The sequence below is a fragment of the Lithobates pipiens genome, unplaced genomic scaffold (assembly GCF_037356315.1).
Source record: "Lithobates pipiens isolate NorthernLeopardFrog02 unplaced genomic scaffold, aLitPip1_a1.2 Scaffold_16, whole genome shotgun sequence".
In the NCBI taxonomy this organism is placed as follows: domain Eukaryota; kingdom Metazoa; phylum Chordata; class Amphibia; order Anura; family Ranidae; genus Lithobates; species Lithobates pipiens.
In genome coordinates, this window is record NW_027507748.1 from 263,888,338 (window position 1) to 263,911,531 (window position 23,194).

The window sequence follows — 23,194 nt, forward strand, 5'->3', positions numbered from 1 at the left end:
CTAATTTTTCGAATATCACTTGTATCTGGGACTCTTTACTAAAACTCATACTATACAAAAATAAAACCAGAACATTCGACATTTCTTGATTTTGCTTATTTTGAAGAGTTCTCTAAGGTGAAAGCTACGAAATGGGGGTACACAGATAGGGACAGACAGAAGTAAAAATCTGACCAAAATAAAATAAACTATAAAAAGGTGGACACCCTCTGTTATTCTTACTTTTCTTGTCCATCTCCCACTGCGTCACCCACTGGATCACCATTACAGCCGCCATAAAAATGTTAGACAAACATCAACACTGAATCTACAAAGTTGCAAGGCAAATGCCTCCACTTACCATGAGACACAATTTAAACTGACCACTCAGACACTGAGCACTGCATCGTGGGAAGGCAGGAAGCATGTAATGCATTTCCCCATACAAATAAGTACAGAGCTTTTGAAGGTGACTGCAGAAGAGATCTAGGCAGTATACAGGAGCAGGAAATGTAAGCAAAGCTAAACTAAAGAGACCATTCTGACAGTGATTTTTTATTTATTTTTTAAAGTTAAATTTAAACCTTGTTTACACACTTCTCTGCAAAGGTTAGTGGCCCTCAGTAGTTCCGAAAGTTTTTTTTTTATTTATTTTTTTAGAAATGCCCATACATCTGTGGCCTGTTCTAAATATCAAAATAAAACACATGCAATTGTATTTGTGACTAATCTGGCTCACCTCCAGGGGTTTGGGGGGTACGAGGCATGTCCATTTCCACTGGATGTCCAGTCCTGGTGATCATAACTGGCTCCTCTACTACACTGATGCTGTTTCGCTGCATAAGTTCCTGCAGGAGGTTGAATATTTCTTCAGCCCGGGTACATTTAAATGCAAATATTCCTTGGGAAAGGAAACGTAGTAAGAGTAAGCAGAGGCAACATAATTACCACTAGAAATCATTTAATAGCGCAATAGTCAAACTTTAAAAGAGAAGGTCATCTTTACAAAAAAATAATAAAAGAACATTTTTTGCAGGTAAACCTGAATATGGGTGTAGCATGTTGTAAAAAGGTGAACTTTAAAATCATATATGTGATACTGATACAGGCTACCTATACCAGCAAAACCAGGCTGTAAATTCTTAAATACTTTTTCTGATACATGCATTATCCCACCTCAATACCTCTCTGGGCGTTTGTTCGCACTGCAAAAATAAGACTTTTTTTTTTTTAATCAGATATTTAACTATTAGTCCTGTAGACTGAAGTACTGAACACCCAGAACAAATTTAAGAAACTGGGGGAAGATAAAATGGTGGCAACCCGAAGGCAGATCATTCAGAGTTCGAATCCCGGCCAGTTTGGCAAGAGTTTCAAACAGTCTATGGGCAGACTGAATGTACCAAGTTGATCGATCAACTTGGATAAAAACCAGCCTGCTATGTTTTACCTAGGGCTGCAATTATTATTTTCATAATCGATTAGTTGGCAGATTGTTTCGATTAATCGAATAATAACATTAAAAAAGTGTGGTGTATAATTTAGTTAATATGTAAAGTTAAAAAAACAAAAAAAACGGCAATTTATAATCTTTATGCAGTGGTAAAAATAACCTATGGTTAGGGAGCAAAATCTCTAACCCACTCTGAGAATAAACAGACAGAAGAGATATACTGTATATACTATTGGAGGTTGAATCTGGTAAATATCCTCAGGCCCAGAGTTTTTTTTTTGTTTTTTTTAATTATAGAAAAATAATAATAATATATAATTTTCAGACAGGACTGTAATATATTATGCAAGATAGACTCCCTTGTCCTAGGGAGGTGGCTTCCCTGCGCCTTTTCAGGTCCCTTGCCGGTGCTCATGGCCCTGCCCTCCAGCCGAGTGCCCCCACAGCAAGCAGCTACTTTAACCACTTCTGGACCGTCCACCGTGGTTAATTCGTCGGTACTTTGAAAAGGGGTATTGCTGTTATGGCAGCAGCTAGCTGCCATAACCCCGGTATCCTCTTCTTAAGCGGGTGGTCCGCCTCAAGATAAAAGTGGTCTCTGTGACGGATTCACCGCAAGCTCACGTACCCCCCCCCCCGCCACTAACCGGAGCAGTTGGTAGCGATGGAGGCGATCAGATGTTTCCCCTTGTGTGACATGGAGACAAGTGAGGGGAAGATGGCCTCCACCTGTCTCCAGATCATTGAAGGGCAGAAGCAACGTCAAAACGTCACTTCCGCTCATAGCTCTCAAAGGGCCATTTTTTTTTTCTTTTTCTTTTTTTAAAGACAATTTTTTTTATTTTTATTGCATTTTAGTGTAAATATGAGATCTGAGGTGTTTTTGACCACAGATCTCATATTTAAGGGGTCCTGTCATGCTTTTTTTCTATTACAAGGGATGTTTACATTTCTTGAAATAGGAATAAAAGTGCAATTTTTTTTAAATGAAAGGGTAAAAAAAAGGATTTAAAAAAAAAATAATAATAATAATAAAACGTGCCCCGTCTCGCGAGCTCGCGTGCAGAAGCAAACACATATGTGAGTAGTGCCCACATATGAAAACTGTGTTTAAATCATACGTGAGGTATCGGCAGAGCGAGAACAATAATTCTAGCCCTAGACCTCCTCTGTAACTCAAAACATGCAACCTATAGAATTTTTTTTAAATATCGCCTTTACCCTTAAAAAGGAGATTTTTAAGGGTAAAGGTTTGTCGTCATTCCAAGAGCGGGCGTAATTTTGAAGCGTGACATGCTGGGCATCAATTTACTCGGCGTAACATTATCTTTCACAATATAAAAAAAATGGGCTAACTTTACTGTGGTCTTATTTTTTAAATCAAAAAAGGGCATCTTTTCCAAGAAAAGTGTGCTAGAGAGGAGGAGCCAGTGACGTCAGCCACAGGTGTTTGCTTACACGGAGAGGCTGTGACTGTTTGCCACGATTATATGCCTGCACAGGAATGGGCGTCTGAGTGTATCGTTGTGTTCATACAGAGTTTATCTTCTCAATTGCAGTAGTACACTATTGTCTGTTTCTTTCTTTTCATTTATGATATCCGTTAGTAAAGGAGAAAGGATCAAGCGAAACAGAGTACACCCGGAAAAGTGGGACATTATTAAAAAACAGTTTGATGCAGGGTGCTTTGGATTCTTTATATGGGACTGAGTTATACAGGTTATATATGTTTTATACATTTCCTCTTGTTCCCGAGGGTTTTATAGCCTATGTGGGACTCCTGATCGCAGATTAGTCACATGAGTGTTAACCTATAACATTGTGGTTTACCATATATTTCCATCAGGTGCAGGAGATTGATGAGTACTAATTTTCATCATTTTTATATACACGCAATTTGTGACACAGGAATTTGTATTTTATTTTGAGTATGGTATTTGACAGATTGTGTTACTTAGTAACTTTTTTTGCCGCGTACACACGATCGAATTGTCCGGCGGAATTTATAACGAATGGACTTGGCCACACACGGACGCTCCGAAAGTCCAGCGATTTCTAACGCGATGACGTACAGCACGTACGACGGGACTAGAAAAAGGAAGTTCAATAGCCAGTAGCCAATAGCTTCCTTCTCGTACTTGCTTCAGAGCATGCGTCATTCTTAGTCCACCGGACTAGCACACCGACAAACGGATTGTCCACTGAAAGCCAAGTCTGGCAGACAAATTTTGAGTCAAAACTACTTTCTAAGTTCACCGGACTTTACGATGAAAAAGTCAGCTGGAGCCCACACACGATCGAATTGTCCGGCGTCCGCTGGACAATTCGAACGTGTGTACGCCGCATTACTCACATTTATTGATATTAGTGCACTAATCGTATTTGTTAAATTGTAGCTTTTTTAAGTGAGATATCACTGTCATTGGTGCAGCTTTTAGCCTCTTTTTGTCACATCACTTTATTATGATTACCTTCACTGTATTTATATTTTTACCACACCAGCGCTTGAGTAACATTTTTAGTGCTTGTAAGACCGTTGCGCAAATACCGTGTGAAAGAAAGTATTGCAACGACCGCCATTTTATTCTCTATGGTGTTAGAAAAAAAAAAAGTATAATGTTTGGGGGGTTCTAAGTAATTTTCTAGCAAAAAAATAAAAAAATGTTTTTTTAAAAACTTGTAAACAAATCTCAGAAAGAGGCTCAGTCCTTAAGTGGTTAAGTGATAATTGCTCGGTCATGCAATGCTGTACCCATATGAAAGTCATTAAATTTTTTTCACACAAATAGAGCTTTTGTTTGGTGGTATTGATCACCACTGTTTAATTTTTTTATTATATAAATTAAAAAAGAGACTGACAATTTAAAAATAAATAAAAGCACACACAGTGTTTTATTTTACTTTCTGCTATAAAAACAGATCAAATAAAATTTTATTAAAAAAAATAATCAAATCTTAATCAAATTTGGCCCAAAATGTATTCTGCTACATATCTTTAATAAAAAAAAAAAGGCATAGTTAGACTTACCGGTGATGGTATTTCCAAGAGCCTTTCAGGACAACCCTGGAGAGAGCGCAGCTCCGCCCCTTTTTTCAGGAAACACCTGCCGCCTTTTAAATCCCTCCTCTTCCACCATGGCTTCAGTTATTGTGGCCTCCGACATACTGTAAAACAAAGAACAGAAAACCACAAACAACCATGACAGATACTTACACCACTTCTAAGCAACAAAGGGAGGGAAATAGCGGTTGTCCTGAAAGGCTCTTAGAAATACTGTCACCGGTAAGTCTAATTATGCCTTTCTCAAATCGCCTTTCAGGACAACGCTGGAGAGGATAGCCGAGAAACTTACCCTAGGGTGAGACTACTGCCTGCCGAAGTCTTGATCCGCAGCTGACAGTAAGTCCAACCTGCAGTGTCAGAGAAAGGTTGAATAGTTGGACCAAGTGGCCACCTTGCAGATTTGATCAGGCGTAGCACCGGCCTTTCGGCCCAGGAAAATGCCGTTGATCTTGTGGAATGGGCAGCAATACCTGAGGGAGGTAATTCTCTTTTAACTTTGTAGGCCTCTGCAACTGCCCATCTCAGCCATCTGCCCAGGGTGCTTTTAGAAGCTTTCTCCCCTTTACAAGGGCCTGAGAAAATTACAAAAAGGGCATTTGATCTTCTGAATTCCTTAGTGGCAGATAAAAACTGAAGAAGGCACCTCCTTACATCCAAAGTATGGAGGGGTTCTTCTCCTGTATTGGCAGGAGTCGAGGAGAACGTGGGCAACACTATTTCCTGTGAGCGGTGAAAGTTTGAAGAAACTTTGGGCAGGAAAGCAGGGTCTGTCTGAAGAACCACTCGGTCTGGAAACATTTTAAGAAAGGGTTCAATGACTGCCAAGGCCTGAAGCTTGCTGATTTTTCTTGCCGACGTAATGGCTACTAAAAGATGTTTTTAGAACAAAATTTTTTAACTACGCTTTGTATAAGGGCTCAAACGGTGTCCTCGTGAGATCCTGTAAAACAATGGATAAGTCCCAACTGGGAAGATTTTTGAGGGCCACCGGCCTATTCCATTCTAGTCCCCTAAAAAACCTTGAAATAAAAATTTCTCTGGATAGAGTCTTTTCAAAATAAACTGAAAGAGCGCTACCTGTGTTTTTAAGGTGCTGGCTGCCAGTCCCTTCTTCATTCCCTCATGGATAAATTCAAGGACTGATACAACACTTTTTACCTGAAAGCCTTTAGAGGTACAATAGGAATTAAACTTCTTACAGCCCTTCAGGTATATGGCTCGAGTTACCTCTTTCCTGCTGGAAAGTAGGGTCTTTATTAATTTATCAGATAAACCCTAATGCCCCATACACACGGTCATAAATTCCGACGGAAAAAGTCAGATCGGATTATGTTGTCGGAAAATCCGATTGTGTGTGGGCTCTATTGGACTTTTCCTGTCGGAATTTCTGACGGAAAAAGTTTGAGAGCTGGATCTAAAATTTTCCGACAACAAAATTCGATCTGACTTTTTCAGATCGTGTGTAGAGAATTCAGACGCACAAAATGGCACTCATGCTAAGAAAAAATGTGGAGACGAAAGCTATTGGGTACTGGCCTCTACGTAGTCCCATCTACGTTTTTTACATCACCTCGTTCCAAACGATCGGATTTTCCGACAACTTTGCGCGACCACGTGTATGCATGACAAGTTTAGGCAGAATCCATCGGAAAAAATCAGACGGATTTTGTGATCAGAATGGCATTAGGCTTTAGGAGGTCTTCCTCAGAAGCCAAGCAGTTAGTTGTAGTCGGTCTGCCACCGGGTGAACCACAGAACCCTGTGTTAGAAGGTCCTTCCTGAACGGCCGCTTCCATGGAGGTTCTGTGGCCAGATTTAGTAGTGTTGCGAACCATGGCCTTTTTGTCCAAAGGGTCATAATCAGGATCATGTTGGTCCTTTCTTCTCTGAACTTCCTTAAGACCATCGGCATTAGAGGAAAGGGGGGAAAGGCATAGCACAGTTGGTAATGCCAGGGATGTGCGAGAACATCTATGCCTATGGCTTGTTCTTTTCGGTGAAGAGAAAAGAAGTTGTGGACCTTTGAGTTCTGTTGACCGGCGAACAGGTCTACTTCCGGCTACCCCCATGCTTCGGAGATCATGCGAAAAACTTCCTGATTCAAGCTCCACTCTGCGTCTACCAGCCTCCTTCTGTTGAACAGATCTGCTAACAAATTTTGGGAACTTGCCAACAGAGAGGCAACATTCTGTTCTGCCCAAGAGAATAGTTGACTGGCTAGTTTCATAAGATCCCTGCTCCTGGTTCCTCCCTGCTTGAGGACATATGCCACAGCAGTCATATTGTCCAAAAGGACCTAAACATGGTGAAAGGCTAGAAGACCCAGAAAGATGGCTCTTAGTTCTCGCCAGTTTGACGATCTCCGGGCTTCTGCCTTGGACCAGGCCCCCTGCGCCGTTAGACCACCCAGGTGGGCTCCCCAACCCCAGGAACTTGCGTCTGTTAGACGTTTGTCTAGTGGAAAGACCCAGGAAAAGCCTTTTGTCAGGTTGGCGGAGTTCCTCCTCCACCACCACAGTGCTCTTTTCACCTTTGAGGTAAGCCTGATCTGCTTTTCCAGTGAAACCTGATGTGACCAAGTCTGTAAGATGTTCAACTGGAGTGGTCTGGAATGAAACCTGGCCCATTGTACCATCGGGATCAAGGCCGTAAGAAGTCCTAATACCGCCATTGGCTGATCGGACTGAGACTGAGTAATTTGTTTGCATTTGCTTTACCGCCTTGGAGATGTTCTGCTCCATTGCAGGAGGAAGGCGGACAATCTTCCCCCTACTGGAACCGGACTATCATTTGTTTTTGGGTGGCTCCTCCTCCACTCTTACCCTTTTGGGGGCCCTAATGGCTTTTGCTATCTTTCCTAACCTTACAGGGCTGTTGAACAGCACAAAAATTCTGCTTAGCTGCCTGCTTCTCTTTGGCAGGGAAAGCCTTCTTCGTGTCCGCTGTCCTATTGAGAATTGTTTCTAGATCCGGACCGAAAAGAAGATCCCCTGAGAAAGGTAAGCCGCACAATTTAATTTTGGAGGCTGTGTTGCCAGACTAAGTTTTTAGGTAGACTTGCTGTCTAGATGAATTCACTAGGGCCGATGACCTGGCTGCCATTTTAATTGATTCAGCTGATGCGTCGGCCATGTACTTCACTGCTTTCAGGATTAAAGGAAAGGATTCCAAAAGATACTTTTGCAACGTTCCTGCCTCAACATGACTCTTCAGCTTTTCCATCCAGCACTCCAGATTTCTTGCCACCACCTTGGATACCGTAGCTGGCTTGAGACTAGCCGACGCGGAGTCCCATGCTTTCTTCAAGAGGGAATCAGCCCTTTTATCCATTGCATCCTCGAGTACCCCCATGTCCTCAAAAGGCCAGGTCTGTACAATGCGACACTTGCGAAAAAGCGACATCTACCCATGGCTTTTTATTCCATACCTTCGATTCTTTGTCTTCAAAGGGAAAACGTCTTGAGGGTTTTGGAAAGGAAAGGGCCCCTCTCCGGACCACTCCCTCCTGACCGTATCCAATAACACTCTATTGACTGGGAACACCCTGTATTTGGTGTCATACACACCCTGGTAAATTTTATCGTGGATCGACAACTGGACTTTCTCTTCTTGAATATCCAGAGTCGTATAAATTGCTTTCAAAAGGTCGTCCACCTCTTCTAAGGACAGTTTGTACCTAGAGCTACAGCTGTCAGCCTCCTCTTCCACCCCATCCTCTGAATGTCTGAGGGAAGGAAGAGTGCTTGCACCCTCTGAGCCACCAACCTCGACTTGCTTAGAGGTAGATGCCCTGGGACTAGGTGGCGGTTGTAGACTATCGAGCTGGCCTGCTGGGTTCTGGACCAGCAGCATCTTGACAGAGCTCAGTGAGCTTGCGAGCTCACAGACTGAAGAAAATAAGTCCTTATATTGTTGAGGTTTCCTCTTCAACCAGGTCTTTAATGCATGACTTGCATAGGGCCTTTTGGCACAATTCTCTAAGTGGATTCTTGCATAAAGGGCACCTTTTCTGACCTGGCGGGTTTCAATGTTTCACTTTTACCAAGACTTTTTCCTGAAACGAGGAAAGTGGCGTCTCACTCCCACTGCAAGTACCAACCCTCTAATGGTGCTATTAACACATAAACCACCACCAGTCAGAAGGAACACAAAGACCTGCCCCGCAGTGATCCAGAAACAGTGACCTCCACCAACAGACTACAAGGTCCGAGAGAAGTAACCTCTGACTCTGTAGTAGCAGGCTCCCTATAGGGAGGAACGTGACACATAGCAACAACAAAAAACAGCCCATAAAGGAGAAGAATAAAAGGCACCGCTGTGCCCCTCTTACTTGGGCCTGACAGGTGCCTGCTTCCACCGTCGCTGACAGCCTCTCATCCATTTTGCAGAGAACGCAGCGGGGGGGGGGGGGGATGTAGAAAACATCCGCTTTTTTAAATCTTCCCGGATCCGGCATCATCCGCTGGCCGGAAGAGGAAACACCGGTCTATGGACCCGCCCCCCTGGCTTGTGCGTTCCAGGTGACCGGAACCACTCATCTCCCCACCCGCACAGGAAGCCACATCACACTCTCGCCAGGAGAAGCCCGGAGATAACCAATGCAGCGAAACCGCCAAATAACAGAGCACCCCACGCTAGACTCTGGGTCTTTCGACCTCCTGACGCTCACCGTTCGACTGAGCTGGGAAAGGCTGGGGGCTCTGGAACACCCTCCATTCGTGCCGGGAGGGTCACTGCACACCAAGCAGCTAAAGAGAAAACAGCTTAGAGGTAAGCCCTTTCCTTCCACCCTGGAAGGGAGCGCAGACCCCCCTTGGTTCCCGCAAGTGCTTTCACCATGGCGGAGGAAACACAATAACTGAAGCCATGGTGGAAGAGGAGGGATTTAAAAAGGTGGCAGGTGTTTCCTGCGCTCTCTCCAGGGTTGTCCTGAAAGGCAATTTGAGAAAAAAAAATCATAAGTGTATATTGATTGGTTTGAGTAAAAGTTATAGAGTCTACAAACTATGGAATATATACTGGAATTTTTATTTATACTAGTAATGACTAGTGATCAGTGACTCATAGGGGGATGGTGAGCAATCTGACACTTACTGACACTTTGTGGGAACTAATTGCAACTGACATCACCAGTGACATTATTACAGTGATCAGTGCTAATAATATACACGATCACATGTTTGTGTGTGTGCTGCTTTAATTGGGGATCTAGTTGTTTTAAAGGAAGTGAGAAAACAACAAGATCCTGTCACTGAACACAGCTCTGTGCCGTTTACACTCACAGAGCTGTGTTCTGTGAAGCTCAGAGCTGATCGCCGGCTTCCGCCAATCAATAACTGGCACCGGGACCCGGTGATCAGCATGTGTTGTAACGAATCACGGGGGGGGGTTGTGGTAGGATGCAAACACCCCCTACCCAGAGATGCAGAACCATGCAAGCGATTCTGCGCAGCCAGCCCGCACTGTCGCAGTAAATGTACAGTGCAAGGTAGGCAAATGGTTATATTGTTCTTTATGGGCTAGAAGGAAATACAAAAGTTGCAAATCTAGCGGCTTGTGAGATTGGCTACTCTTCTCTGCATAGTAAGGAGATCCCTGTAAAACATTGCTTTGCCAAAAGTAACTGCCTTTTCTGAAGTTGCAAAGCAGGCAAGTGTTGTGGCAAAGGCTCCTAAAAGGAGAAGTCAATTTGTTGGTGATTCAATTGTTAGAGGTGTTTCTTAATCACACGGAAATGTCAAAGGAAGTTAGGTGTTTACCTGGCACTACTGTTAGGAGAGTGTAGGGTTGTCCCGATACCACTTTTTTAAGACCGAGTACAAGTACTGATACTTTCTTCAAGTACTCACCAATACCGATACTTTATGTCATGTGACAGATTTCAAAGCACAATACAGATTTGGTGGCACTGATGGGCACTGTTAGGTGGCACTGATTAAGCAGCACGGATAGGATTAGGTGGCACTGATGAGCACTGACTGATAGCGGGCACTGATAGGCGGCACTTGGGCACCGATAGGTGGCATTTATAGGCACTGATGGGCAGGCACTGAAATGCAATGAGGAAAGGCTGCCTGCGACAGCCCATCTTGTTACTCCTTGCACTTGGCCACATAAAAGCAGCAGCGACCATTTTGTTACACTCAGCCTGAACTATGTGGGCTGGGTGTAACAAGATGTCCGCTGCTTGCTTACTGCGGCCCAGAGCAGGGTGTACCAAGGTGGGCATCGGGCTATCCAACCACAGACGTCGACACAGAGCGCCACTTTCGTTGTTCCACCCACTGTCTTCCAGTTGTGCCAGGTCACTTCATTTATCTCTCCCAGGTTTCGGATCTAGCATCGGGAACATTTGCGCAAGTACAAGTACTCGTGCAAATGCTCGGTATTGGGACAAACCTAGAAGAGAGAAAAGGCGCATTTTAAAGATCAGCAAAAAAGCTCATTGGCACAAACGACTTGTCCCAGAAAGACTGTCAGTATGTAAATCATATAGAAAAAATAAATAAAAATCACCATACCCTGACCAGTCTGACACCGCCGCCCACTCTCAAAGGAAAAGAGATTAGAGTCATATCCATAGCGACGAAGGCAGAGGTAGGGCCATCTCACAGCATCCCGCTTGCGGGTGTGTAGGACCAGCTCGGTCTGTGTTAGTTCCATGATACCAGAACCCAGCTCTGTCCCCTCATCGTCCACGTTGGTGACCTGAAATAAGATTTCAACACATCACATATTTTGCAAAACAGAAACTCTAAATCATTATGAATATCATACTTGCTATAGAACAAATCTTATATTTAATGAATTCAGACCAGAACATAGTTTAAAAAATTGTTACATAGTGTTCCATGGCACTTTGTAGCAAGATCTAAGGCAGGTTATGAATTAACCACTTCAGCCCCGGACCAATTAACAGCCTAAGGACCAGAGGTCTTTTTACAATTTCGCACTGCACTGCTTTAACTGGTAATTGCGCGGTCATGCAATGTTGTACCCAAACGAAATTTGCGTCCTTTTCTTCCCACAAATAGAGCTTTCTTTTGGTGGTATTTGATTGCCTCTGCAATTTTTATTTTTTTGCGATATAAATGGAAAAAGACCGAAAATTTTGAGAAAAAAAAAGATATTTTCTACTTTTTGTTATAAGAAAAATCAAATAAACGAAATTTTAGTCATACATTTAGGGCAAAATGTATTCAGCCACATGTCTTTAGTAAAAAAAAAATGTCAATAAGCGTATATTTTTTGGTTTGCGCAAAAGTTATAGCGTCTACAAACTAGAGTACATTTTCTGGAATTTACACAGCTTTTAATTTATGACTGCCTATCTCATTTCTTGGCAGGGCAGTACAAACCCCCCCCCCCCCCCCCATGACTCCATTTTGGAAAGTAGACACCCCAAGGAAATTTCTGAGAGGCATGTTGAGCCCATTGAATATTTTTTTTTTTTGTCCCAAGTGATTGAATAATGACACAAAAAAATAAATAAAAAAAGTTTACAAAAAGTTGTCACTAAATGATATATTGCTCACACATGCCATAGTTATATGTGGAATTGCACCCCAAAATATATGCTGCTGCTTCTCCTGAGTACGAGGATACCACATATGTGGGACTTTTTGGGAGTCTAGCCGTGTACGGCACCCCGAAAACCAATCACTGCCTTCAGGATTTCTAAGGGTGCAAATTTTTAATTTCACTCCTCACTACCTATCACAGTTTCGAAGGCCATAAAATGCCAAAATAACACAAAACCCCCCCAAATGACCCCATTTTGGAAAGTAGACACCCCAAGGAAGTTTCTGAGAGGCATGTTGAGCCCATTGAATATTTTTTTTTTGTCCCAAGTGATTGAATAATGACACAAAAAAAAAAGTTTACAAAAAGTTGTCACTAAATGATATATTGCTCAAACATGCCATAGTTATTATATGGAATTGCACCCCAAAATATATTCTGCTGCTTCTCCTGAGTACGGGGATACCACATATGTGGGACTTTTTGGGAGTCTAGCCGCGTACGGCACCCCAAAAACCAATCACTGCCTTAGGGGTTTCTAAGGGTGCAAATTTTTGATTTCACTCCTCACTACCTATCACAGTTTCGAAGGCCATAAAATGCCAAAATAACATAAAACCCCCCAAATGACCCCATTTTGGAAAGTAGACACCCCAAGCTATTTACTGAGAGGCATGTTGAGTCCATGAAATATTTTATATTTTGCCACAAGTTGCAGGAATATTACAATTTTTTTTTTCCACAAAGTTGTCACTAAATGATATATTGCTCACACATGCTATGGGCATAAGTCAAATTACACCCCAAAATAAATTCTGCTGCTTCTCCCGAGTACGGGGATACCACATATGGGGGACTTTTTGGGAGCCTAGCCACGTACTGGACCCCGAAAACCAAGCACTGCCTTCCGGATTTAAATATAAAACGCTACCAAAAAAAAAAACTGTTAGTGATCGCAGGGATCAGGCCTGACTCTGCGATCGCTGTAGTTATGTGTTTAGTAAGTGACAGTGATCGATCGATACTGCACTTGGGTGGGCTGGGCGGAGGAGCAAAACGCAGGTGCTAGCAGGTATCTGGGTTGATCCCGCTAACAATGCGTTTTTTTGGAACCCTAAACTGCTGGGGACGCTAGTATAGATCTGATCAGATCAGATATTGATCTGTTCAGATTCTATACCACTACGGGAGGTTTATGCTTTGCACGTGGGTGTTAGCAGTACTGGCACTAACCTAGCGCTGCCTGGGGCGACGCAGACCCTGACCCTAAAACCTAATTCATATCACCCGTCGGGTGATCAGGGGGTTAAACCTTTATTGGGTAATAAATGGTGGGTGCCCTGATGCTATAAAAAGCAAACTAACTAACCAGAGTCATCCGTAACACTTATACGGTGATCACTGGTGAAAGGGTTAACTAAGGGCAATCAGGGGGTTCAAATTTTTATTAGGTAGTATATGGGGGTCCCTGGCGCTATATAAAAACCTGACGGGGAACCTAAATAACTAACTGGCTAACCAGCATCACCAGTGACACTTATACTGTGATCGCTGGTGAAAGGGTTAACTAGGGGCAATCAGGGGGTTAAAACCATTATTGGGTAGTATATGGGGGTACCTAGCGCTATAAAAACCTGGCGGTGAACCTAAAAAAATAACTAGCTACCTAGCGACACTAGTGACACTAATGCAGCGATCAGAAAAATGATCGCTTAGTGACACTGGCAAAAGGGGGTGAAAGGGTTAACTAGCGGAAATCAGGGGGTTAAAACCGTTATTGGGTAGTATATCGGGGTACCTAGCGCTATAAAAACCTGGCGGTGAACCTAAAAAAATAACTAGCTACCTAGCGACACTAATGCAGCGATCAGAAAAATGATCGCTTAGCGACACTGGCAAAAGGGGTGAAAGGGTTAACTAGGGGCAATCAGGGGGTTAAAACCGTTATTGGGTAGTATATCAGGGTACCTAGCGCTATAAAAACCTGGCGGTGAACCTAAAAAAATAACTAGCTACCTAGCGACACTAATGCAGCGATCAGAAAAATTATCGCTTAGTGACACTGGCAAAAGGGGGTGAAAGGGTTAATTAGGGGCAATCAGGGGGTTAAAACCATTATTGGGTAGTATATCGGGGTACCTAGCGCTATAAAAACCTGGCAGTGAACCTAAAAAAATAACTAGCTACCTAGCGACACTAATGCAGCGATCAGAAAAATGATCGCTTAGTGACACTGGCAAAAGGGGGTGAAAGGGTTAACTAGGGGCAATCAGGGGGTTAAAACCGTTATTGGGTAGTATATCGGGGTACCTAGCGCTATAAAAATCTGGCGGTGAACCTAAAAAAATAACTAGCTACCTAGCGACACTAATGCAGCGATCAGAAAAATGATCACTTAGTGACACTGGCAAAAGGGGGTGAAAGGGTTAACTCTAAGGGCAATCAGGGGGTTAAATCTTTGTTGCAATCAGTGACACTGTGACTGGGGGGGAGGGGGGGCGGGGGGACATCGGGGGCGATCGGGGGGGGGGGGGGGGGTTTGTGTGCCTGTGTGTTATTTAGTGTCAGTGTAGTGTTTGGTGCAGACTTACTGTGTCTTCTCCTCGTAGTCCGGTCAATAAGACCGCCCCGAGGAAATTGACATCACTTCCTCCCTGCCTGTGTATACAATACACAGTGGGAGGAAGCTTCTCATTCGCCAGGAGCGATCGAGAGGGGATGGCCAGAAACCAACGGCCATCCCCTCATCCCGGATCGCTCCTGAAGCGAACCGTACTGCCGCATCCAGCAGGAGGGGGTTCGATCTGACCCCCCACCCGCTGGAAGGCAAGCACGTACATGTACGTGCTTGTGCCTGTACATGCCATTGTAATGACGTACATTGGCATGCGGCGGTCCTTAAGTGGTTAAGAAGTTTTCTTTTCTTCAACCATGGATTGAAGGAAAGTAATTTTCTTGATTCCCCCCATCACGGCAGATAGTGTTGATAGGGGAAATCTCATCCATGGAGCTATTGCATTCTACCAGCAAGAGTTTTCCCAGCCATCAGAATGCGATTATTGCTTCAGGCTATAACCGCCGGCAGTGATTGAACAAAAACAAACAAAAAAAAAAACAGACTGGTTGTACTGAAGAAAAATATATAAATCAACTTACAACCAGTCTGCCCATACATTAGAGCTGTACGATTCTGGCTAAAAGGAGAATCACTTGAATAGAAAAGATCACAATTTGCGGCATAACATCATCTTTCACATTATACAAAAAATGTAAAAAAAAACACACACACGGGCTAACGTTACTGTTTAGTATTTTGTTTTTATTCATTAAAGTGCATTTTTTTTTCAAAATCCTGACAAGTTCTTTGAGAACAGTGATGAAAGCAGCCTGAATTTTATGTCAGGGTGGGTGCTATAAATAGATTATCAGAGAGATAGTATATTCACAGCTCTGCAAGTCTTTATGTGAGGGTGTACGCCTTTGCTCCAATCAGCAGTCTCACAGTGTACGGCAAGAAATGACCCCTTTTTTGGAAGTAGACATTCCAAGGTATTTAGTAAGAGGCATGGGTGAGGTTTTTGATGTCGTAATTTTTTCCCACAATTCTTTGCAAAATTAAGATTTTTTTGGGGGGGGATATAAAGAAGAACTGAGGTAAGGTAAAAGTGATTCATTGCTGGGTCACAGCAAAAGGCTCCTAATCACGCCCTGTGTGTGTATAATGCTACATCATTTAACCACTCAGTATACAATCAGCAGTTCCAGAAGGTGCACAAGGAAAATGGGTAAATGCCAAACAGGATGTTAAAGTTCACATGCCTAAAGTACAAGATTCCATGATACCAGCATAGTCAGAATAATCTAACAACTGCTTTATGCTGGTAGAATAGTCAGCTGTTATATACGCCCAAGCTAAGCAGTGGCCTGGGAGTCCTGGAATTAGTTAAATACTTTCATGCAGCAACTAATCCATTTCCATTCTTTATCACTTCAACCCACTTGGATGAAACTGGAATCCTCCCTACATCCCACAAAACCAATTAGCCATTTAAATGTGGCTGAAATCAAAATGATATGATGTGTCCCATATTATCATGCATTACATTTGTGGGATAGATTAATGAAGCCTCACGGTTTTAAGTCCCCACATACTCCCATGGCTCCTGTGGTCTGCAACCCTTGCTTCACTCCAGGTCTCAATCCCCACACCTTTGCCTGGTGGACCAACAAGGGTTTGATGTGCATTGCTGACCTTTGCAATCACAGGGGGATCTTATCTAAAGAAACCCTACAAGACAAACAACTCCCAAACTCAGAACTTTCATTATGTTCAAATTGTGAATTTCTTGAAATCCCTACAGGCTATATGTGATATTACCACAGCTACCTCAATGAAGTATTTGTGTAGGTCGTTTGATAAGCACACTGGCCACATATCTAAAATCTATAATGTTCTGAAGTCTAAGTCAGAAAAAACGTTTTATATGATGAAGTGGGAACAAGACATAGGCAAAACCTTTTGAAATAGACGAATGGTATAAAATGTCACAGTGTGCGTCAAAATCATACATAAAATACCTCATTGATTGAAGCCAAATATAAAAAGGCAATGATGATATAGTACATGGTTCATGTACATGTTTCCGAGGGTGCCGGATGGAAGGCACAGTATTACATATATAGTGGTCCCCAAAGTGAATCGTTTCTAGATTCGCATCTACAACTTAATTTATTCACTTACACAGGTGAATCTACTCAAATCACCACAGCAAGCTCTTTTGGGATGACCAGTTAATTGAACACCAAAACATATAGGAGAACTTTATTTTTATGGCAGCTAGAATAGTGATAGCTAGGTCATGGAGAACACCTACGATTCCATTTGTCTTGGTAGAAAACAAGTTGTCTTGGTAAAAAAAAAGGCTTTTTGCCAATTCTAGAAGTCAAACAAGCCAGGTTTGAGAAGATCTGGGAACCCTGGATTAAATACTTGTCTGACCCCTTGTGAGTTGCCAGGGCTCAGACGAGCTCATACTATGGAGTGCACTTCCTTCTTCGGTATTCTATCCTCTTTTGCCATTCTTTTCCCCCCACCTCTTTTTTTTGGTTTACCCCTTTCCTTATACTATCCCCGCAGTGCCATGGAGATGGATGTTATGAACTATATACCAATGAGTACATCATTAAAAGAGAAGGTTATCATACCCTGTTCAAATGCGGAATTTAGGGTCTATACTTCTAGACCACACTGATCCCATGATGAATGGGACAGGGGATGCTGACCTTGAGGCTATGTTACCATGAATTTCCCCCTCCTTCCTCCTATCGAGTGTGGTGGAGTGACAGGGAAACCTTAAGATACTTATAGTTGCCACCAAGGTGCAGAAACGTTTTGTTGTATCATTTTTTTATTTTATTTTTTCCTATCTCTGATATGGAGTAATGAGCAGTAACGGGTATGCTGGTCATAAGATGCTAAAAATTCCTTCTGAAATGTTCTCTGTACTGCGATACAGATATGATACGTTGTTCAATCTCTTAACTTTGTAATGGTCTTGTAAACTTCAATAAAAAAAACATTGAAACAGAATAGTCAGTTGTATTTCAAGTAATACATTAATATCAGAGAGAGATGTCGCTGGAAACAGGTATTTTTTTACGTTTTTTTTTTAATAACGCAAGAGTACTTCTAAAAAGGTAGGTGGAAAGGAGCACCCGATATTCAGTGAAGGCAAGTTGGAAAGCGAGTTTGTAATTGTTTGATAGTAGCAACAAGTAATTAAGCCAACACATTACGTGGGGGGAGACTGCCCCCCCCCCCCCCTCCTCAGGGCTTTTGAACAAACAGAAGAGTGTACAAAAAGAAATCAAAGCATATGAAAAAAGATATGTATATCTCAAAAGAGTACACATTTTTGTAAATGTTTTATTATATCTTTTAATATGACAACACTGAAGAAATGACACTTTGCAACAATGTAAAGTAGTGAGTGTATAGCTTGCTTGTATAACAGTGTAAATTTGCTGTCCCTTCAAAATAACTCAACACAGCCATTAATGTCTAAATCACTGGAAACCAAAGAGTGCACCCTTAAGTGAAAATGTCCAAATAGGGCCCAAAGTGTCAATTTTTTGTGTGGCCACGATTATTTTTTCAGCACTGCCTTAACCCTCTTGGGCATGGAGTTCCTTTACCCTCAGCTTCTTTAGCAAGGTAGTGGTCATCTTGGAGGTATGTTTGTTATAGAGAGTCATTATGTTGGAATACTGTCCTGCGGCTCAGTCTGTGAAGAGAGGGGATCATGCTCTGCTTCAGTACGACACATGTTGGCATTCATGGTTCCCTCAATGAACTGTAGCTCCCCAGTGCCGGCAGCACTCATGCAGTCCCAGACAATGACACTCCCGCCACCATGCTTGACTGTAGGCAAGACACACTTGTTTTTGTACTCCCCCTCTGGTTGTCCCACACACATTTGACACCATCTGAACCAAATAGGTTTATCTTGGTCTCATCAGACCCCAGGACGTGGTTCCAGTAATCCATATCCTTAGTCTGCTTGCCTTCAGAAAACAGTTTGTGGGCTTTTTGTGCATCAGCTTTAGAAAAGAGGCTTCCTTCTGGGATGACAGCCATGCAGACTAATTTGGTGCAGTGTGCGGCATGTGGTCTGAGCATGGACAGGCTGACCCCCCCACCCCTTCAACCTCTGCAGCAATGCTGGCAGCACTCATACATCTATTGCCCAAAGACAACCTCTGGATAGGACGCTGAGCACGTGCACTCAACTTTTTTTGGTTGACCATGGCAAACACTGTTTTGAGTGGAACCTGTCCTATTAAACCAGGGGTATCAAACTGGTGGCCCTCCAGCTGTTACAAAACTACAAGTCCCACGAGGCATTGCAAGGTTGACAGTTACAAGCATGACTCCTACAGGCAGAGGCATGATGGGACTTATAGTTTCGCAACAGCTGGAGGGCCACCAGTTTGAGATCCCTGTATTAAACCGTTGTATGGTCTTGGCCACCATTCTGCAGCTCAGTTTCAGGGTCTTGGCAATCTTCTTATAGCCTAGACCAGTGATGGCGAACCTCGGCACCCCAGATGTTTTGGAACTACATTTCCCATGAAGCTCATGCACTCTGCAGTGTAGTTGAGCATCATGGGAAATATAGTTCCAAAACATCTGGGGTGCCAAGGTTCGCCATCACTGGCCTAGACCATCTTTATGTAGATACAAAAAAAAAAGTATCCGTGGCCTTGTTTATATTGTATGCCGCTCTCCTATGCTGCTTACTATGATGGACAGTTACAGATGGGGGCAGTGGCGCTTTTTTGTATCACTGTGTATTGGTCAGGCTACGCACTGACACCTTCGTAGCCACTGAGCTACATGCTGGGTGCTCAGTGTGCTCCTGTACCTTTAACCACTTGCCTACTGGGCACTTAAACTCCCCTACTGCCCAGACCAATTTTCAGCGTTTGGTGCTCTCACACTTTGAATGACAATTACTCAGTCATGCAACACTGTACCCAAATTAATTTCTTGTCCTTTTTTTCATACAAATAGAGCTTTCTTTTGGTGGTATTTGATCACCTCTGGGTTTTTTATTTTTTACGCTATAAATGAAAAAAAAGACAGAAATTTTTGAAAAAAAAAAACAACACATTTTTCTTTGTTTCTGTGATAACATTTTGCAAATTATTAATTTTTCTTCATAAATTTTGGCCACAATTTATACTGCTACATATCTTTGGTAAAAATAACCCAAATTAGTGCATATTATTTAGTCTTTGTGAAAGTTAGAGAGCCTACAAGCTGTTGTGCAAATCATACAAAACTGATCACACCTGATGTACTGGTGACCCATCTCATTTCTTGAGACCCAAACAAGCCAGGACAGTACAAATATCCCCCAAATGACCCCTTTTTTGAAAGTAGACATTCCAAGGTATTTAGTAAGAGGCATGGTAAGGTTTTTGATTTTGTCATTTTTTCCCACAATTCTCTGCAAAATGAAGATTTTTTTTTCCACAAATTGTCATTGTAATAGGTTATTTCTCTCACATGGCATGTGTATACCACAAATGACATCCCAAAATAAATTTTGCTACTCCTTCTGAGTATTATGATACCACATGTGTGGGACTTTTCCACAGCCTAGCCACTTAGAGAGGCCCAACATGCAGGGAGCGCCATCACGTGTTCTAGGAGCATAAATTACACCTCTAACTTCTTGACTACCTATTACACTTTTGAAGGCCCTCGAGCACCAGGACAATGACACGTGACACTGACGTGGCACTGATGACAGATGCCACTAATACATGGCACTGATGTCATGTGACACTGATGACAGATGGCACTGATGGCACGTGACACGGATGACAAATGGCACTTATACGTGGCACTGATGACATGTGGCACTTTATTTTTATTTTTTTTAACTCACGGCTGCAGCCGTTCGTCTCTCCCTCCTCGCGCGCTGTCTCTGTGTGAGGAGGGAGAGCCGGCGATGAGAGATGATCTCATATGTTTACATCAGAGATCATCTCTCACTGGACACGCCAATCGTGCTGTAAATGACTGCTGCGATTGGCCATTTACAGCGATCTGCGACTGGCTGTGTCCAAGGGACACGGCCAGCACAGAACTTGCCCGATGCACAGTCACGGGTGCACGCATTGCGGAAGTAAACAGGACGTCCAGGGATGCCCTCCCCGCAATTGGCGTCTGCGCTGTAGCTGTCTTTCCGCTATAGCGCAGATGTGAAGTGGTTAAGAAGGGGTGGGCTCCCCTTCAGTCCACCTGCCCTCCATCAGAATGCATGTGCTTCCACTGTGGAGACACTTATGAGTTAGTGTTAGGGACCAGATAACAGGGTGCTGTGGTGAAGCTCTGTGGCTTACGCACGCATTTGCAAATGCATGCAGATGAATCCCCTACTTTTAATGCATACTGTTAGACAGGTTTAATTGGGTGTCTGCGAGCTGGTCGTTAAGTAAGCTTGTTTTTTTCCTTGGATTTATACTTGGCCTTGTTTACATCTTTATGTAGAGCAACCATTCTTTTTTTCAGATTCTCAGAGAGTTCTTTGCCATGAGGTACCATGTTGATCTTCCAGTGACCAGTATGAAAGAGTGAGCGAAAGCGTCAACATTTAAACACACCTGCTCCCCATTCACACTTGAGACCCTGTAACACCAATGAGTCACATGACACTGGGGAGGGAAAACAGGATTTTTAAAACGGCTTACCTGTAAAAATCCTTTTCTTTGATGTACATCAGGGGACACAGAGCCATAGTAGTTACTATGTGGGTTATAGAGCCACTGATAGGGTGTGCCAGTTTCCATCACCCAAGGCCAGAAGTGCTCTCCCTATATAACCCCTCCCACTACTGGGAGTCCTCAGTTTTGTAGCCAAGCAATACAAGTGTATACCAAGAAGGGAGGGACCTCTGTTTCCCACAATGTAAATCAAAGAAAAGGATTTTACAGGTAAGCCGTTTTAAAAATCCAGTTTTTTTTTTTTCATACATCAGGGGACACAGAGCCATAGTAGTTACTATGTGGGATGTCCCATAGCAATGGCAACTGAAGGGAGGGAGACGCAACAAAAAAGTAGGGCAAAAAGGAGGCTAGAGAACTCACACTGTCGCCTGCAGTATACTGCACCCAAAGGCAATAGCCGAATGACCTTTAACATCGATTTGATAAACGTATGAACCGAAGACCAAGTTGTGGCCTTACAGGTCTGAGCCATAGAAGCCTGATGATGCACCGCCCAAGAGGAACTAATCGCCCTGGTTGAGTGTGCTTTAACATGAGAAGGAAGAATTTTCTTCTTTAAGCCGAAGCTTGAACAATCACTTGACGAATCGATTTGGAAAATAGATTCTGACGCTGCCTGTCCACATTTTGGACCCTCTGCCAGTGCAAACAAAACATCTGTTTTGCGAACTGGAGCGGCTGCCTTTACATAGACTCTGATCTCTCTTACTACATCAACCGAATGTAGATGTAGTGCCTTCTCTTCCCTAGATTGAGGCTCTGGGGAGAAAAGAAGGAAGAATAATATCTTTTGGTAGGAATTTGAGATGAGAACGCAAAACCACCTTATCCTTATGCATGATCAAATAAATACGACTTCTATACAAGACAGAGCCGCCAGCTCCGCTACTTTTCTAGCAGAAGAAATGGGAACCAAAAAGATTATCTCTTTCTTGTCAAAGGAACCAAGGGAATTTTTCCCGTAAAATCCCAAAAAAAGGCAGATTCTGCAAAGCCAATAAGACCAAAATTAAATCCCAAGCATTTAGAGGTGCCTTGAAGCCATGGCGCATGGACGTACTCGTTATCGAGTTTGTGCTGTGTGGGGGCTTGGTGTTGGGGTTAATACTTTGGCCCAAGCTCGGTCAATGAACAGGGCGAGGAGGAGTTCATGGACTAAGAATTGGTTACTCCAGCATGACCAATTCTCACACATGCCTTTGCTTCATTAGATCCAGGAGAATAATCCTGAGGATTTCAGGAATTATCTCAGGATGACGGACTCAACCACTGTTGGCTTTGCTGACCTCTTAGATCAGCAGGCAGGATACCTGCATGCGGCAAGCCATCACTCCAGAGCAGAGGCTAGTCACCACATTGCGGTACTTGGCGACTGGGAGAAGCCAGCAGGACCTCAAATTCGCAAAAGGCATCTCCCCCCAGGCTCTGGGGATCATTATCCCAGAGACCTGTTCCTGCAGCAGGACTATATTAAGGCAAGAGTTATCCTTTAACATTACATGCATTTAATGTTTGCTAATGTATTGTATTTATTTCATTATTACCCAATTACCATGATTGGAATATGCTGTGAATGTCCCCTTTATCCTCATGCATGATGGAAGCTTTTTTATGACTCAGTTTTTGGCCTACATGAATATTTGCCTTCACTGACTTCCCCAGCCTGCTATCCTGGGCCCATATACACCTATAGCCTAGTCCCTTTAACAATGTATATTGTCAGCTCCATTGTACTGCTTTCCCCGAAACACCCCCTAAAATGTGTCCAAATGTAATGTGTGTCCTTAAATTAATTTAGAACCCCCCACCCCCACATACAATTTTATCAATGAGCCATCAGAGGGAGTGAGGAATATGATAAGTGGGCCTTATATTTTTGT

At 43.0% G+C, this 23,194-nt stretch overlaps 1 protein-coding gene across 1 annotated transcript in view; it reads right to left on the reverse strand.

Annotated features, from left to right (window-relative positions):
- Positions 1–23,194, reverse strand: part of FRS3 (fibroblast growth factor receptor substrate 3) — an 83,732-nt gene that overhangs the window by 35,614 nt on the left and 24,924 nt on the right. Inside the window, exons 4-5 of the mRNA XM_077481368.1 lie at positions 11,018–11,204; positions 719–880 (exon numbers count right to left, since the gene is read on the reverse strand). Coding sequence (XP_077337494.1) covers positions 719–880; positions 11,018–11,204 — 349 coding nt within the window. The remainder of the gene's footprint in view (positions 1–718; positions 881–11,017; positions 11,205–23,194) is intronic.